Below are 16,709 nucleotides of genomic sequence, written 5' to 3' on the forward strand. Positions count from 1 at the left end.
CCAACTCTGAACTATTACCAATGGGTTTCGAAAGGCTGGACTAAATGAAGTGGACAGCTAAAGCTAAATAGCTATTGGCCTAATGAAAACGAAGAATGACAACGAAAGAGAGACAAAGGAATGATGATGCTTGTCAAGACGACTTCAGTGGTTTTAGTTCCCAGGAGGAGGAGGAGGACAGCGATTAATTACTTTTTTGGTAGACTACTATTTAACTAGTTATTTTACACTCACTGTTCAGCTAGGCATGTTGCAACGCACTGTTTGGCATAGTGCGTTTATTTTGTCAAAAGTTGAAAAAAGACTTTGGGTGTAGCATCTTTTTGTTTACTAAATATCCAGTGTTGCATCGTGGACAACTGCGGTTTATGGACAGGTGTGGACTATATATGTACATAATTATAGATCTTTTTGAAGTTTACTGGTTGTGGCTTATATTTTGGTGTGCTTCCTTTTCATATCAAAGCAGGCCACAGACGCTGCATCAGCCAAATCCAATGCTTCTTTGTTTTGGTAATGTCATTTGGAGTTGGTAATCTGATTCGTATTGACTAGCGCTGAATGGTACCTAAAAATATATTGAGGATCCAAGAATGGAATATTTGGTTGGAATTATCTGAAGGGATAGGTGTTAAAATCAGTGTTAGAATGTGATGTTGCCAAAGGGAGCGTTTATATAGCAATGTCTCATTTGAACTCTGGCGATAGCCATGCCAACAACAAGAGAATCAAAACTATGAATTTCTACTGTGTTTACACTTGCATGTTTGTGTTAGCGTGTGGCAATGGACACATTTGGTCTGTTGTTAGCCCTGTTTGACTCACAAATGTACACCAAACCTTCTTCCTTGCCAGCAATGAGAGAAGAGAACAATCACATGACACTTGTTGTCACGCATTTTGAATGGCCTAGATTTTTTTTTTTTTTTAGTGTGTGGATAAAAACCAAACCTAAGGACATACCGCAAATACCAGTTATCAGTTAAATTCAGTTTTGTCTGCTCACACGCTATTATGGTCACCACATGTGATGATTGTAAGTTAGTTTTTTGCCATATTTGTCTGTGTTTTGTCAAAAGATGTGTATAAAATGTAGCTACATTATATACTGCAGGGTTGTTGTGATTTCCTGAGTCAGTCAGTAGCTTAGCCAAATGTTCTTGTGAGGCAGATGACTCACCAGCAGCCTGAGGTGTTGCAAGGAGATACTGCAAAAAAAATCTCTTTCACTTCTCCTTCCATAGGCTAAGTATTGGCTTTCACTGCAGCTAATAAAGCAGGCGTGTGAACGCGAGCTGTTTTTGTGGGCGTCGTCCGAATTTACGATTGGCCTTTTATTAATGTCTAACATAAAGCACCCCCAGTGCGTGTCTCTGTTCCTGGCCCTCGTGTCATAATTTGCTCTGCATTCATGTTGCGTTGTTGTCATTTCTTTAGCCGTGCCCTTCTAGTTTTCACTTATTCTGAGTGTTTGAACCGTGGCTAATTGGCAGGCTGGTTTGTGGCGTTCATATGTGTTGCCCCGCTGGAAACTGTGTGGCTCAGTTGGGAAATTTTGTTGGATTTTTAAAAACATGAAACTAACCTAGCTGTTACACATTTTCACCCCCTCTGCTATTGCTAGTTGTTACTTTCCTAACAGAGGATAAGCTAAACAATCGGATTGGGGTAAGTAGCTTGTGTTTATTTTGTCAATGATATTTTAATTATTTTCTACAAGCCAAATCTGTCTAGTGGAGCTTGACAATCTTTCTCTGTTTGATACTGAGTAGAGATTTGGGGCGATGGAAAAAAAAATAAGTCAAAGGGGGAGACTTTTTCTCCCCTTTTCTGATGTTAATGAGAAGAGGAATGGTTTTCCTGCTTTTAGCTTGCAGAGTGTGTCTCTTCCTTACAGCATGCTCCACTGCTTGGACATTGTGGGAGTACAAAACTCCGGGCCAGGGATCCAATAACGTGAAATTTCAGCAGAGAAGCAGCCATTGTGTAGCAAGAGGCAGGCAGAGAGGGTTTTTTTTTTATTTTGGTAGAAGGAGGAGACGGAGCGCAGCAAAGGGAGGGCGACTTGGCTGGCTCCCAGGGCTCAGGCCACATCCTTTCTCTCCCCTCTCATTCGTCACTCCTCTTCCTTCTTCTTCTTCTCTTCGTGTCTTTCTTTCAGTGCCCCCCCCCCCCCCCCCCCCCCCTTGCCATCCAAGCCTACCCCCACCGCCACCACTCCTCATCGGGGTAGGAAGCCAAAGGCTGAGACACAAGCAAAAGCATGATGGCATACTGGAGCCTAGTGAGCCATGGGCCAGAGCAGTAGACAAACGGCCACTTTGTCCACTTAGGAAATGGTTGTCCCAGGATCCCACTTCTCCACCACACACTAGAGCAACCGGCCTCAAGGCCCACGCCTGCCCGGTCTGCACGTGCTTCCCCCATCACGCCTTTTCTCCACCACAACGTCCTACTTTGTGTTCCTTCTTCCACTCCAAATCTGTTTTTTTTTCAAACTCTTTAATAAGACCTGAAATAGTCAAAAATATACCCTTATTGTGGCAAACGCCCTGTTTTATACAGGCACTGAAAGCCTGCGCACATCCTTTTTTTGTGAATAGAAAAGGCCCTATTCAGATGCAGTAGGGAGCTGTTGACTGTCACCTCGGTCTCCACCCTATTCCCATCCGACTCTTCCTCCCTCCTCCTCCACAGTCCTCCATTACATTCTCACCCCTCCCTCTCTTTTTCTCTCCTGCTTTTGGTCGGAAATGAAGTCAGTCATCCAGCAGAATAACTTGGAATAATTTGGAATGGGGGACTCTTTTCTCTCTATTAACCACCTCACCCCCACCCCAACCCACCCCCTTTCACTGCAGCTCACAGGCCCAAGCCAGCTGATGTGCTTCCGCTCTTGATTGTGTGTCCAGTGGACTGTGTTCTCCCAGCAAGGGGCGTGGAGGACAGCCTTTGTCTGAAACATCCCAGGAGAAAATTCCCTGTGTGTGTGTGTTGCACTTAGGTGCCTTTTTAGACCACTTGCTGTTTGGACCATAAGGAAGGCTCACATGAATGAGTAGCCTCTTTGCTTTTAACATCACATAAACTGATTTTTTTGTTTCACAGTGAGGTTTTGTAGGATGCTTACAAAATAAAACCTGAGTCCACTTCCTCCCTGGGTCCAAACCCCCTCCTCCCTGTGAGCCGTCCCAGTGCTGGCATGTGCGAGATGGTACTTCTGAAGGGTCAGGTCTTGGTCATTGTGCCCTGGTCATGGCTGAGCGACACCACCGCCTGCCTTCTGTTCACCCCAGGGACCCCTGCCTGACTGACAGCCCCTCCTGCACCCATCACCCCCACATCCTTTATTGGGGGAGTTTAACAGCCACCGTATTTCCGTCTCTTCCTGCTTGTAAATTGGTCCAAAATGTTTGTTTTTTTTATACTATGGTGAGACCAGGCGTTTGAGTGTAAAGTTGAACACAGCTTCTCTGGTGCTGTAAAAGGTGTGACCAGAAAGGGTGGTGCTGGGAGATTGTCAGCGGGGAATTTGTTCTCTTGACTACCAACATGAGCCAATGCTGTTCACGTTTGGGGGAGCATGAGGCAGCAAACCCTACACATTTAAATATGAATACAGTGAGAGATGATGTTTAGAAACCATGGTTTTAAGTACAGATGCATCCCCACGTTTTTTTTGCCGAATAGCATAGTTTTAAACTACTTACAAGGTAGGTTAGGCTTGTCTTGTTTACATCAGGCATCAAAGATTCTCAAGGGAAACCGAATCCTTACCCATAGCAGTGGCACGCAACGGTTGATTGAATGGAAAGAACACTGAATGCAAAGTTGATAAATGATGTTGGAATGTTTTGAATCGATTCAGGAAGGAGATGACACAAAAAATGGTGGAATAAGAATAATGGGATGAAAAAACGGTGTGGAATTTAGTTTGAATGTTTTTGCATTCAAACCTCCAATGTTGGTCATTACTAAAATTGTATTCATGGACAATTCCACGGCATGTGCACATACACAAAAGCAGTCAGAGAGAAACGACAATCAGTCATTGCGTGGTTACTATAGACTATACATAGGCAGATGTTGGTAACTAAACTTAGCCACGTCAAACATAACTACCAGGTGTGTGTGTGTTACGTCTTACGTACTCAAAACAGGAAAAGGCGGGATACAGTGCTATTCATACATTGGAATGTTGCTGCCCTCTAGGCAGCTGGAGGAAGATAGAGTCCCTATAATTCATATTTTTATCATATTTTCCACAGGAGGCGAATGCTGCAAACTCCTATTTGTATGTACCTATGTTATTGAGCTGACGCTACCGGTGGAGATGTGCAGAAGCAATGTTTTTGGTTTGTGTAGCTCAACTTACCTTCGTTGATATGATGTAGAGACACAGTGCCTCTGGTGGTTGCAGCCAGACAGTTCACTCCATTTGTAAGCTTTAGATACTTCAAGATGGCATTATTCAACAGTTCGTCTTGTTTGATTCCAGTGAGTGCTGTCCAAAAATATATGCTGGGATAGAAACTGCCAGCTGCAGTCAATTATTATCGAGAGGATAGTGGGGATTGGCTTTGTCAAGTTACGACATTCAGAAACCTTCAGCATCACAACTGTTGTATGTATGTAGTATATATTTTGAATTTTGACCCTGAAAATAAATTCATACTCGTACACCCACCCAAATTTAGATTTGAAATAATCATTCCACCTGGGAAAAAGAACTTCAAATAAGTCATCAAGGTCCGCAAATTAATGACAATCACGGAAGAAAAGACATCACTTGACTAAGTTTCCAAGTTTTTTTTAAATATTCCACACTACAAAATAAGTAATGAAAGTGTATGATTTGTGCTGATATCGGATTGATAACAGTGTTAGTGTTAATCTTCAAGGTCGCAATATTGGTATCTGCTCAGAAGTGAAAAAGTTGTATCAGGACACCCCTTATGTTATTTCATTGATTAGAAATGAAGACAGAACTGCATTGTTTGATGATTAATAAAGAACATATTTCCGTATAAGCCTCTGGCAGGCACATGTGTGCAGATTTTTCTTGTAGAAATGAGGCAACAAATGTCATCAGGACTTTGGTCATGTGTCAAGATGTTTTCAGTTTCTAATGTTTCTAAAGTTTCTAATGTAATGCTCGCCGACTCTATTGATAATCGCAGAGCCAAACTTTGCCAAGGGTGTGGAAGGCAGGTGAGCAAAGGTTACCCGTACTGAGATCCAGAGAGGTGAGGTAGTTTAAGACATTGGCATTTTGTGGAGGAACCATTTCTTAACCATGCAAAGTATTATAGTCAGCGGCTTTGGAAACTCAAATAACATATTAGGTTATGACCTCATTGCACGACTGTCAGAAACTCAACCATGTGTCAAAGGTGGACATCCAGATCCTCTTTAATATGTTACCAGGAGTCTGTGCAAAAAAAAAAAAAATGCTGCTCTCAGCACACCCTGACCTTTGTCATTTCCGGTGGCCTAATGTTGCGTTATCTAATCAGCTAAACATCTGACTCCAGGTGAAGTGGCAGGGAAGGCTACAGTGGTGGTGAGCAAGCAGAAAAAGCAAGAAGAGACGTGCAGTTAGGATTTATGATTAATGATTTTTTTACAGTCTGGTGATTACAATGGGACCTGGGTACGTACGTGGGTCACGTACAAAATTCATTCATTTTCTACCGCTTTTTCTTCTTTCTTTCTGGAGCCTACCCCAGCTGTCTTTGGGCGAGAGGCGGGGTACACCCTGGACTGGTCGCCAGCCAATCACAGGGCACATATAGACAAACAACCATTCACACTCACATTCATAACTATGGACAATTTGGAGTGGCCAATTAACCTAGCATGTTTTTGGAATGTGGGAGGAAACCGGAGTACCCGGAGAAAACCCACGCATGCACGGGGAGAACATGCAGACTCCACACAGAGATGGTGGAATTGAGGGTGGAATTGAACCCTAGTCTCCTAGCTATGAGGTCTGCGCGCTAATCACTAGACCGCTCCACGTACAAAATATTAAATAAATACACATTTCTTTCTGACAACATTGTATATGTCATTGATTTTTTTTCTACAGGTATAAGGAGACGGATTGGAGGTCAAGTTTATTTAGAGCTTAAAGGGGACCTATAATGCTCATTTTGCAACTCTTTGAATTGAGTTGTGGTCTCCTATAGAGTAGCTACACACAATAACGTGCACAGAAAACTTTTTAGATTTATCTGAATCTATTCCAGCTGTATTTCCTTTGTTCTGTCCTTCCTGCCAAAACGGTCTTTTAATTTATTCGACCCTTATTCTGCCTCTGGCCATGCCCACTGCGCTGATTGGTCACATGCCCAAAGTGCTTTCCAAACTATAAACCATATAAGGAAGTCCGCCCCTCTGTGACGTCACAATGGAACGGTTTTCCCACTTCTTTTCAAACCCAGCGTTTTGAGCCATCGCAAACTTCTTTTAGAGCTCACTTCCAAATGGGCAAACCTCATTATCTGTAACTTTGGCATCGTTTAACATGAGAATACAACGTAACAATAACTACTTTTATAGCTCAGAAAAGGGGGACAATCATAATAGGTCCCCCTTTTAAACAAATGATCGCTCACCCACTACACGCAATTACAATTTAGGTAAGTCAGTTTGTTATATCACTGTATCAGGAATAGTAACTATGGGCCGCACACAGGATATATATATATATTTGATTGCGATGAGTCTTTGACCTTGCTGTTTTATATTCTATTTTTAGCCTGCTCTTAAAGATGGAACATTAATTGAACAGCTTTGAGTACAAACCCCTCTAGAAATATTATTGTCATAGCCACCAAGTAAAAAGCAGCTGTATTTACTTACCATTTGCTGGAACCAGGATGTTAATTATCATCGCCACCTTCATGACTAGAGTGAACATTGATTTCATGCATAATATTTAATGAGATATAATATTTATCCTCTCCCTTTTCCCCCCCAGTGACAGTTATGCGCGTGTGAGAGCAGTGGTCCTGACGCGGGATGACTCCAGCGGTGGATGGCTTCCCCTGGGTGGTGGAGGCCTTAGCTGCATTACCGTCTACAAAGTCAACCGGGCTGAGGACAGCGGCAGCACCCACAGCAGCGGCAACAACAGAGGGAGCACCGGAAACCTTAGCCCCTGTAGCTCCAGTCCGACTCCCAGCCCCAGTCCCAGCCCGAGCCCCAGTCCCACAGCGGTGGAATTCTACATAAAGGGCGAGAGGCTCAAAGACAAACTGGTAAGGAACACTCAGTGATGCATAGACACAAGTAGTTGATGGTTAGATTACACTTTGCAGACTCCACAGGGTGCTGGAAACATTCATTACAAATATGGGTCCATATTGACAAGATGCCATCATGCAGCTGATTTTTATGCATCAGAAACGAAGGAAGGGAGTGTGTATTGTTGTGCTATATTTCTGATTTCGGAATGTTTTGTGGTTTGGGTTCAAGTCTGGAGACACTCCTGGCCATTCCATCCCCTTCAGCTTCCTGAGAAAGGCACTTGGCCTCTTGGAGACGTGTGGTTGGGCTCATTATCAAAAACTGCCACATAGCACAGTTTCCTAATTGAGTGTGACGGTACATATCGGAATGAATGTTTTGCTCAATGAACCACAGCTTACCAGTGATGGTGGCACTCATGCAGCCCCCTGACCATGAGGCTAGCACTACCATGTTGGCTCCTCACTTGTGTTGCCTTCTATTAAGACAATATTTGTTAATCTATACTAGACTATACTAGTCTCATTTGTATTGTCCCTGAAGAAGATAGACTGTAAGATAAATGGTTGCTGTGAGTTGTGCGCTTTTGTGAAATCCTGTAGCTTGCCAGTTCAATGACGTCTTAAAAGTGGATATTACAGTTTTGTGGAACGACAACTGTTGTCTCTTATTAGTTTGTTGATAGTGTGTTGATTATCTGCACCTCTATTGCTCTCAAACGCACTGGCACAGGAGGCGCTTGTTCGACTTTTCCTCCGTGGCACAGGTATCTGAAAATAGGAGCAAACTGCGTGACGGTATGATGCATGATTACATCATCAGGGAGAAGGACAGATTACTCAGGAGCCGAGAATGATGGATGGAAGGATGTGGGAAACAGAGTTTGGAAGGGATAGAGGCTTAAATGTATAATGAAATTCACCCTTGTGATTAGCATACATACTTGTACATGTGTGTTTACAGCATTAAAATTTTGTTAGAATCTGCACAGACTGACAGCATATGACAGTCACTCATAAATGTGCTATGGATTGTACACTTGCAGTATCCTAGCCCTGGATGTGAGACAACATTTGATGTTCCGAGGTGGAGGCGGGACATGTAAGACCGCACTATCAGAATCCAAAAGGAGCTTTTCCTGTTGTTCCAGTTACCCCTTTTTACATAGACTTTGATAGGGTGCTTATTCCATTTCCTGTTGGTTGGTCCTGTTTGTTTCAACAGTTCTTGACTCACAGTATTTTTTACTTAACAATGTTATTTTTGTCTTTAAGTCGCCTTCTCCCATACTCACTGTAAGACATCAACCAAAGGCTGTCAACTGACGCCTTATCTCTCATTGAGCAATATTTGGATCTGTACCAAAATGTAGTCTAGCCTCCACTCTTAACCAAATGAGTTTGAAGTGTAATATAGTCATAAATGAAAACACAAGCAATGGGTTTATACTGATAGGAGTGCTCTGCTGTTTTTAAGAACCACCTGCCAAAAACCCAAGTCAGAGATCCTCTCTATGACATGTCCTTAAGGGCCTACTGCCAAAACCGCTTGTCCAAAGATCGTCCATATCAACTGCATCACCCCTTAAATTGCTCATGACACCAAAACACTTGTTAATCTTGTTATTTTTGCAGTGAAAATATAATTGATTGGCATACTTCCTGTGCTAGACGTGCTCCAATTTTGAAATTTTTAAAATTTTAGAAATTTTTTTGGCACATCTTCCAGGACTGGAGGAGGAGCAAGTGATGTTTTAACATTTGCACCCGGAAATTCACTCTGTTGTAGTCCGGTTCTGGGGGAATTTTCTGTGTTTGTTATATAAGATTTTTTTATGTTATGCCCGCTCATTGTGTTGAAAGCCTTGTGCTGAAACACTCGAGGAGACAGAGTAAGCTGGTTGACATTTCCAAAAGACACGATTCGCCTCGTCGGATGCACCAGAAAAATTTGTCAGACATGTTTCAATACTGCCCTGCAGATGGAAATAAAAAGTCAAAAACCCACAAGACGTTCATCCGTGGAAAAGCGTGCAGAGGAGGTAATATGTCAATCCACATTTCTTCTGCTATTATTGTCAGTAGGACCCAGCCTAGTGCTGGTGGCTAATGTAGTGTTGATTTGTAACTGGCTTGTTATGATGTGCTAGCTAGGTGGCTATCTGTTGAATCATGCAACAACAAAGCGTCACCTTTGATCACTATGAATATTATGGGTTTTCATGGCAAGTTGCAAGCGAAACAACAATTGCTTTCTTCATCTCTGTGCAATGTGCATGGTGGCTATCACTGTCAGTAAAACATATACCGGTACTCATCACAACACAAAATTAGTAAATGTTATTATTGTGTTGACTGTGTCACTTTGCGTACATTCTTTGCTAGCTTGTTTGCACCTAGTTGCTGGTGTACCCATTCTAGACATTAATTGGTAGCAAAACATGGATGCCTGTCACTCATTTTTCTTGCCTATCTTTCAGTCGATGTCTCAGTTTTAGTAAGTAAATCCAAATCTATTCTTTAAATCTTAGAATAATAGTACGTGGTTTCCTGCCAGGACTAAATAAGCAGTGATCATTGCTCACCTATATATTGTATTTTGCAATGTGCATTGGGCTATTACTGACTGTGTACAGTTATCACAACATAATATGAGTGAATGTTATTGTTGTGAATACGTCACTCTCCTGCCTTTGGTGTGAGTTCATGGCTGCATGCATTTGAATCTGGTTCTCGGCACGTGGTCTCGCCATAATGTCATAGCCAAGATGGCCAACAAAAATGTTTTCTATCCTGCTCCCACCACTAACATTTGGTCCCTGCAGCCAGATAATAGGTTCTAAATAAAGACACAATTTCAGAGCCTTTATTTTGAAGCACTGTAAAACTGAACACACAGAAATAAAGCATGTAAATTATAATTACATAAGATAGAAAATAATTTATCTCAGACATTCAACATAAACTAAATGCATTTGAACAACTGTGCTGGCCTGTTGCATAATTCACGCTGAAAATCTCATACCCACCCTAGCGATTAGCATTTAAATGGCAACTTTGAACCACTGATACACCTCTAAATATGAGAATTAAACAGATAACTTAAACAGCTTGTATTAAACACTTTCTCGGGCTCAAACAAGACAGACAATTAAGGTGTTGCATGAAAAAATTCCTTTCAGAATAAAATTGCAATATATATATATTTTTTTTTGCGCAGGCAAACATCCACAAGGTGAGAATCACTGCTCTATAGGACAGGACCACATTGTGGTTTTTCAGGACCTACTGCAAAAACACTAGTCAAATGTTTGATACATATATGCCACAACGCTCAGCTGTTTTTAGGAACCTGCTGTAAAAATGTTCATTGCTCTAAGTTTTGAACTGAACTTGTATGTAATTCCATTGTCGAGGCCCGCGGATATCCCTGGTTTCACACAGCCATGTTAACATGTTGCATTGTAGATCTAAAAGTCATCTAGTTGATGCTGTGGGATACTGAAACGTAAATCTGGCTGTGAAAGTGCAGTGATGTCAGAACACTGGCAAACATCGTGACGTACAGACTCTGGTGGCCTTTTAACGCTTTGACATTGGCAACTCGAGGCTGCCTGGCGTCTAGCATTGCCTTTGACTGAGCACATTTTATGTGTTTTGTGTTCAAGGCTTCTGAAGGCCTTACTATGCTTGTGTACATGCCTGTGTGTGTGTGTGTGTGTGTGGCACAGGAAAGGGTGTGACGGGAATGCTCTCGTACAGGCATGGGCATACACATGGCTCAGAGACCCCGGCGACTGTTCTGGGAAGTGGTAAAACACCCGCTTGCCGCCAGCGTCTAACCTGCTTTCCAACCCCAGTCGCCACAACAAACAGTCAGCCATATGTAGGTCTGTCAAGATGCCACCCAGTGCCAGGGTGCCTGGTATGGACCGCAGCGCTCTGACGACCGTTTGAGGGCATCAGAGCGACAGAGTGATGAGTCCAAGTAAAATAACAACCGCAGACAAACCCACAGACGACTAATGTTAGTCATGTGAGACACCCAAGCATAGCATTATCTGTTCTTGTTGTAAACCATCAGTGGGTTGACTACATAAGTCAATGAAATACTGTAATTACCTCTGCCAAGGAAGTTGTTTGCTTTGGTGTGGGTTTCTCTATTTGTTTATGTGCAACTTCCTGGTTACAGTCCTGAAATATCAACACTGAAGGATATATATTTTTTAAGAAAATTTTAATATCAGAGCAAATAGGAATCATCTTTATTCACAAAGCATGTTAAACACACAAGGTAATGTTTGCTGTATAAGGTGCTACTTTTCTTGCTTTGAACCCTGTCTTATACAGTTGCATACATACATACATACAGTTGTATGAAAAAGTATTTGAACCTTTTGGAATTTCTCACATTTCTGCATAAAATCACCATCAAATGTGCTCATCCCCCTTCTGTCATTGTTTGCATGCTATCCTCATTAAAATATGAAAACCTATAAATGTTTGGGTGGTTTTAGTTAAAGCAGACACTGTTTTTTCCATCTGTGTGATTTTGACAAAGATCAGATCACATTTGATGGTGATTTTATGCAGAAATGTGAGAAATTCCAAAAGTTTCAGATACTTTTTCATACCACTGTACATTTATGGCGGCTAAAATAACTAATATCTTCCCGGAGTACTATAATGAAGTCTTATGGAGCGATCATGTGTTGTTCTAACAACAAATCTTCAATAAGTTTGATCAAGTGTAGAAGTACTATAGCTTCTGTTTGGACTCCTTGAGCCATGGCAGATGTTGAATCTGAGCTAAAGAGTAACACGGAAGATTGCAAGGTCAATAACCTATCACCAATGGGTTTGGAAAGGTTGGACTACTGCGTGATGAAGACCACAGTTTAAGCTAAAGGGCTTATTTGTTTTGTGTGATTTGCTTTGTGATGTGTGGTTCTCATATCAAATCAAATGTGATCCAGATTGTGCTTTGGGCATCAATTCAGATTTAACTGTTAAAAACAATCCAGTTAAAGTAGGTTGAAATTTGCGTTCATGTTGGCTCGTACTACATTTAGACACATTGGATGTGGGATCTTCGATGAATTTGCTTTCATAGCTATCAAGATCCAAGTTTGTAGTGTTGACTCATTGATTTAAGCCTTGGCCGAGTGCTCATATGTTCCCTAAATATCGCTGATGTTGCTGTTTGATGCCGTTTGTTTTGTCTAATCAAAGAGAGGCTAATCTTTGGAAGGAAAGCTATCACATCTTTCCCATCCATGACCGTAACCTTAAATAACTTGAGAGAACACGAGCGGGTGTTACGCGGTGGTAACAGTGACATGATTGGAAACGAGATCAGGGTTTGGTTACAGCGAACATCAATGGGAGGCGAAGAGAGGTGGTGGGGATCTGACTGTAAAGCGCAGTGATGCGGCACAGAGTGTACTGGTGATGACTCAGCTGGCTCTCCATATAGCCACCAATCTCTCTCTCTCCCCTCTTCCGTCACTCCAACTTGCTTTAAAAAAAAAAAAAGCTTGACCTAATTGGTTGACAAGTTCTTACGACACTGGATCTGGAGCTGAGCCTCCCTCCCTCGCGAGTCTCAGCATCCCTTGAATTGCTCACAGCTGTGATGGAAATGAGCTTTCCTTCTGGGCAAGGACTCTTGATACATGGTTATTTTTGCTGTTTCTTGGTTTGTTTGTTCAGCTTGGATGGCCAAACGTTGTTGAATATTTGTGAGACTATCAGTGTCACCCAGCTTGTAAATCAGTATCCATGAATGTCGTAAATATCACATTTATCTATGGAATCTTGTGACTCTGTAAACACAATCAGTGTCTTGTGCATTTTGTGTACAAATCTTGGTTCAAGAAATTCCCAGGCTTAAATCGTGAATGATCACGCACTACATTGAAAAAGAATCCTCAAAATGACATTCACTGATTATGTATACATATTTACACATTTACCAAATAATGTAATCAGCATTCAAAGATGCTAACAGGGTTTGTGTTCCTTGCTTTCTCATCTTTATCTTCCACCATGCCTGCACTCCTGTGAAGCTCACCTCTGCATATCTCTGTCCCACTCCCAACATGGCCTGCCTCCCATCATTTCCCCCCCCCCCTCTGGCCAGCGCGGCTCCTCTTCCCTTGTCTCTCCACGTCCACCGTGGAATGTGGCGTTGAGTATTGTCCTGGCTTTACAACACGTGATACTTTCTCCTATGTCAGGTCATGGGCCTTAAACGTGCCGCTCATCTTACCTGCTCCGGCTCCGTTCAGTCTCGCCTCCACAATCAGCCCCCAAAGGCACAGACACCCCATCCTTCTGCTTTTTATCACCTGATCCTCTTCCTTTTATCACCCCGTCCTCCTCGGTGGCCAACCCTCTCTGCTCCCAGCTTAACCCTTGGCCTTCTCTTTTCTTTAGAAGGGAGAGAAAGCCATTTAGAGGTACACTTCCGCTGATGGCATAGGCCTAGCTAGAATCCCTGGCTGTGTGTTGGAGTTCCCTGTGTGAAGCTGACTTACCATATATGGACTGAAGTGTTCAATACGTCTCTTAATCACTGAAGTAACCAATAAGGGGCCAGGATAGTTCCTATGATCCGACTGAAGATTGTTATGCATGTAATAGGGCTGGGCGATACATGTCGCCATTTTTAAAATATCGATATTTCTTTAAAGCACCATATCAAAAACAAGATGGGGTTTGCCCCAAAGGTCTCATGTTTCAAGATGACAAAGCCCGAGGGCCAGCTAGTTAAGGCAGCTCTGTGCCTTCTGCTGCATTTTTAGTGTTTAATAGTGATTTATTTATTATTTGTTTTGTGCCATACAGACCCCTTAAGCAAGTGTGCCGTTATGGATGTTCATGTTACGTTTGTCGCCTGCCGCGTGCTCTATTGTTTACACTCGGAAGCAGCTGTTAACTTTGAGCACCCTTTCGCGACACGTGCGACCGTAGATTCCTATGGGAATGTGAAGGAGAGATTGCTTAGCGGGAGTCAACAGCAAAAAGACGGTATAAAGGTTGCTGTATAAAGACTGTATCAACCATGGTTTACCGTCTGACCGTCTGGAACGTGAGATGGAAGTGCTAACAGTGCTAACCCTGCTGCAGAGAAACCACAGTCAGTGCGGCATGATTGCAGTGAAGATTGAACATTATATGAACTTTTTTCTATATTTAAAGATAATATAACACAATAGCCGCTGAAATAAAATGGTATAAGATAGTTTATAACACACTTTGTGGGAAAAATATGGGGATATGTTTGGTATATTTATATTCAACCTAAATATATCGGGATATGAGTTTTGGTCCACATTATGGCTGGGACGACGTGTCGATGACATCGACACAAAAATAGGTAGACACAAGAACTGCATGTCGATGCGCCTTCACTCAGAATTAGTGGTAGGCAAAACTGTTCATTTCAGTGAACAGGATCATTCCGCTTCATTCAGTAAAAAGAGCCGTTCATTTTGGTCAATTGGTCTAGCTCCCTCGTGCATAGAGCCGGTCATTGTGTCGAGTCAGTCCGTTCACTCATATTCACGTTCGTTCCGACTCAACAGCTCACCAAAAAGGCCGGCGGACTGAACTGGTATTTTATGGGTGGTTCATTCGTTTGCAAAAAAGAACTAGTTCTTTTGACCCGTTCGATCACGAACGCCACACCACTAGTCAGAAACAAAACATGGCGGCCGCCGCGGCAACAAGTTTCAGTGAGTATGGGTAAAAGGTAATGATGCGGTGGTTTGTGGCTTATGCAAAATTGAGATGGCATATCACAAAAACACGACGGCGATGCACCAGCACCTATTGAGGAAGCACCCGGGAGCTGCTTGTGAGGAGAAGACGCCGTACGTTTTCAACTTTTTTTATTTCCTTGTTTGCAACGATTAACCCCGTCATTCATCCAAACCGCACCACGTAACTTGTGCTCCAGCCTCGCACACACAGAGCATGTGCTCACACAAAAACACACTCCTCACACACTTGCGTCTTGCTGACACTTTTTTTTTTAACTTGCATACACACACACTCCTCAAATACACGCTATAGTTAGTTTTATTTCTAATATTATTATTAGTAGTAGTATTATTCATGTTATTATACTTTATTGATATGGGCAGATAATCTAGAAATATATTTTTTATTAACCTGTGCTTGTGTTTGTGGTTTATATTTTCAGGGACTTTCAGGGATTAATCGATGCATTGAAAAAGTATTTTCTAGATTAATCGATTACAGAAATAATAACCCAGCCCTAGTCCACTTCGTCCAGCCCTACCGTGTAGCCTACAACACATACCTGTAAACTTCTTAGCATGCTTTAAAAAATATCAAAGGTGCATCATTTTTTTTCATTTTGCAGTATGTAGCCCTTGATGGAACAATTTTGGACACTGATCTACAGAGAGAATTATGCAATGTGTAATGTCTTTTGAAATGGCTGTGTGATCATTTATATATATTTTGATATATATATATATGTACAGTAACGTTATCACAAAATTGAGTTTATGTTTATGTATTTTAAGCCAAATATCACCATTCCTAAACCATACTGTTGTTTTTAAGAGCTCCCATTGAATATAACATTGATTTATGAACCTGACAAGATACCCATCGGGTTGCGGATGCTTTTCATCTGTCTCTCTCACGCATGGAGCCACACCCGAAGCCCCGCACCATTCACACCCGGTTAAGCAACTTTTTTTTTCCCTGCACGTTCGTCCAAACCTCAAAAGGCTGTAATGGCTGTCTCTCATTTCACTTAATCTGCCCTAGAGGAAGGCCAGGAGGCAGCTCAGTAGCCCTGATTAATAATAGGATTTGGAAATACAGTCTCTCTCTTACCGCACACTTTTTGACTGTCTGCCTGTGCGTCGAAAAGCCAACTCAGAGCTCCCTCCCCACCCCGACTGCTGCCTTCCAACTTCCAACTGTAATAAAAAACCCAACATTTTGAATGCTTTACAAATTATCTTCAAATATTTTGGTTTGTGTTTTGTTTCAGAAACTTTAAGAGTATTCCTACCACACTCTTGTTCCATGGGAATGATTGAATATGGCATGTTTAAGCCACACAAAGTGACTATGTACATCTGTGTTCTCAGATGACTTGGAATTTTGAGCAGAAACGTTAGCTAACACATCTTCAAACATGCAGTTAAGTGACCAAGTATTCCTAAAAGTTACTGTTAAGTGTTTAAGACTTGCTTGAAAGATGCAACAGGATCAGTCAGGATGGTAAGCATCAATGATAGAGGAAATTCAACTAAAATCTTATTTTATGGCATTCTTTCCGAGCGAAGCTGAAAATAGAGCCAGCCTTACTGTTCTTTTGCTCCTGATTCAGATTTGATAGCCAGACATGACGGAACATGGTTTATTATTTTGCGTTTTGCACACTAAAAACAAGGGTGTCACAAGATC

General features: G+C 42.0%; 1 protein-coding gene across 1 annotated transcript in view; it reads left to right on the forward strand.

Moving 5' to 3' along the window:
• The window catches only part of spred1 (sprouty related EVH1 domain containing 1), a 41,827-nt gene that overhangs the window by 10,377 nt on the left and 14,741 nt on the right, over nucleotides 1-16,709 (forward strand). The window contains exon 2 of the mRNA XM_058091542.2: nucleotides 6,986-7,265. Coding sequence (XP_057947525.1) covers nucleotides 6,986-7,265 — 280 coding nt within the window. The remainder of the gene's footprint in view (nucleotides 1-6,985; nucleotides 7,266-16,709) is intronic.

Source organism: Doryrhamphus excisus, linkage group LG14 (assembly GCF_037039965.1).
Source record: "Doryrhamphus excisus strain RoL-2023G ecotype Guam linkage group LG14, RoL_Dexc_Guam_v1.1, whole genome shotgun sequence".
Classification (NCBI taxonomy): Eukaryota; Metazoa; Chordata; class Actinopteri; order Syngnathiformes; family Syngnathidae; genus Doryrhamphus; species Doryrhamphus excisus.